Below are 1,041 nucleotides of genomic sequence, written 5' to 3' on the forward strand. Positions count from 1 at the left end.
TTATTATATACCTTTCGAAATAATTCACAATAAACATTTATCTTAAAGAGAAATAGTATCCCTATGGGTTTGCTTAAGCAGAAGGGCTAGAAAATGTTTTCTAAGTCCTTAATTTTCAAGTTGTTCTTCTGGTTGGATCTTGTAACTCCTTCTGAAAAATCGTCTTTGGATGTGCCTCTTGTGGCCCTCGGTAACCTCGTCTGGGTCTTGTTTTCTCTGGAGAGTCAGAAGGATTCTCTTTCTCAGCCAACGGAAGAGCTGGCCCACACTCAGACAGCTAGTGGTCTGCTCATCCTCCTCCTGTTGTTCTGAGATGCCTGTGCAGGTGTTTGCAGTGCATGTGTTTGGGTTGCCAATCACCTCGCCTCCCATGTCCTCAGCAAGTTCCTGTCCTGTAGGCATTGGGACAATTTCTGGGGCCTGGACATCTTCATTTTTCTGCTGATTTTTGATGAGGCCTTGGCCCACATCACATTCTTGGCCACTAACCTGAGGCATGAGTGTTTCAGAACTGCTGTACGGTTTGACATCTTCTGCTGGAATAAGCTCAGTATAGTCAGAATCATCATTTTTGTTATTTCTCCTATTTTCCTTATCATTTTCAATGTCACAGTTTTGATTTTTATTGTCATCTGTCTTATATTCTTGTTTGTCTTCATGGACTTCCTCGAATGTTTCAAGTACTTTCACTGGATCATCTAGTTTTTCCTCAGTAAGTACTGACTGATCTTTAGGACACCGGTTCAGCAAGCCCTCACCTCCACTGAGGTTTTCAAGAGATATTGTCTCATTAAAATTGTCATTATTGTCCCAGGACATGACAATATCTAATTGACAGATCTGCTCTGAGTTGTCCTGCACTAGATTTTGTTGACTTAAACATGTGCTTGTGCTTTCTAGTCCCCCTTTACCTTGGATAGGCGGGAGGAGGTTTTCTGAAGAAATCCCAGTTGAGATTGTGTCCTCAGGAATTTTTTCCTGCAAGGATATGTTTTCTTTGGTGGGACTGAAGAGGACCGAGATGTTAAGCACTGAATCCAT

General features: G+C 42.0%; 1 protein-coding gene across 1 annotated transcript; it reads right to left on the reverse strand.

Annotated features, from left to right (window-relative positions):
• Positions 1-108: 108 nt before the first annotated feature.
• LOC101586958 (uncharacterized protein C12orf71 homolog) lies at positions 109-1,041 on the reverse strand. Its single transcript, XM_004623881.1, has one exon. The coding sequence runs from the start codon at positions 1,039-1,041 to the stop codon at positions 109-111; it is 933 nt and encodes a 310-aa protein (XP_004623938.1).

This window comes from Octodon degus, unplaced genomic scaffold, assembly GCF_000260255.1.
Source record: "Octodon degus isolate 3935 unplaced genomic scaffold, OctDeg1.0 scaffold00004, whole genome shotgun sequence".
NCBI lineage: Eukaryota > Metazoa > Chordata > Mammalia > Rodentia > Octodontidae > Octodon > Octodon degus.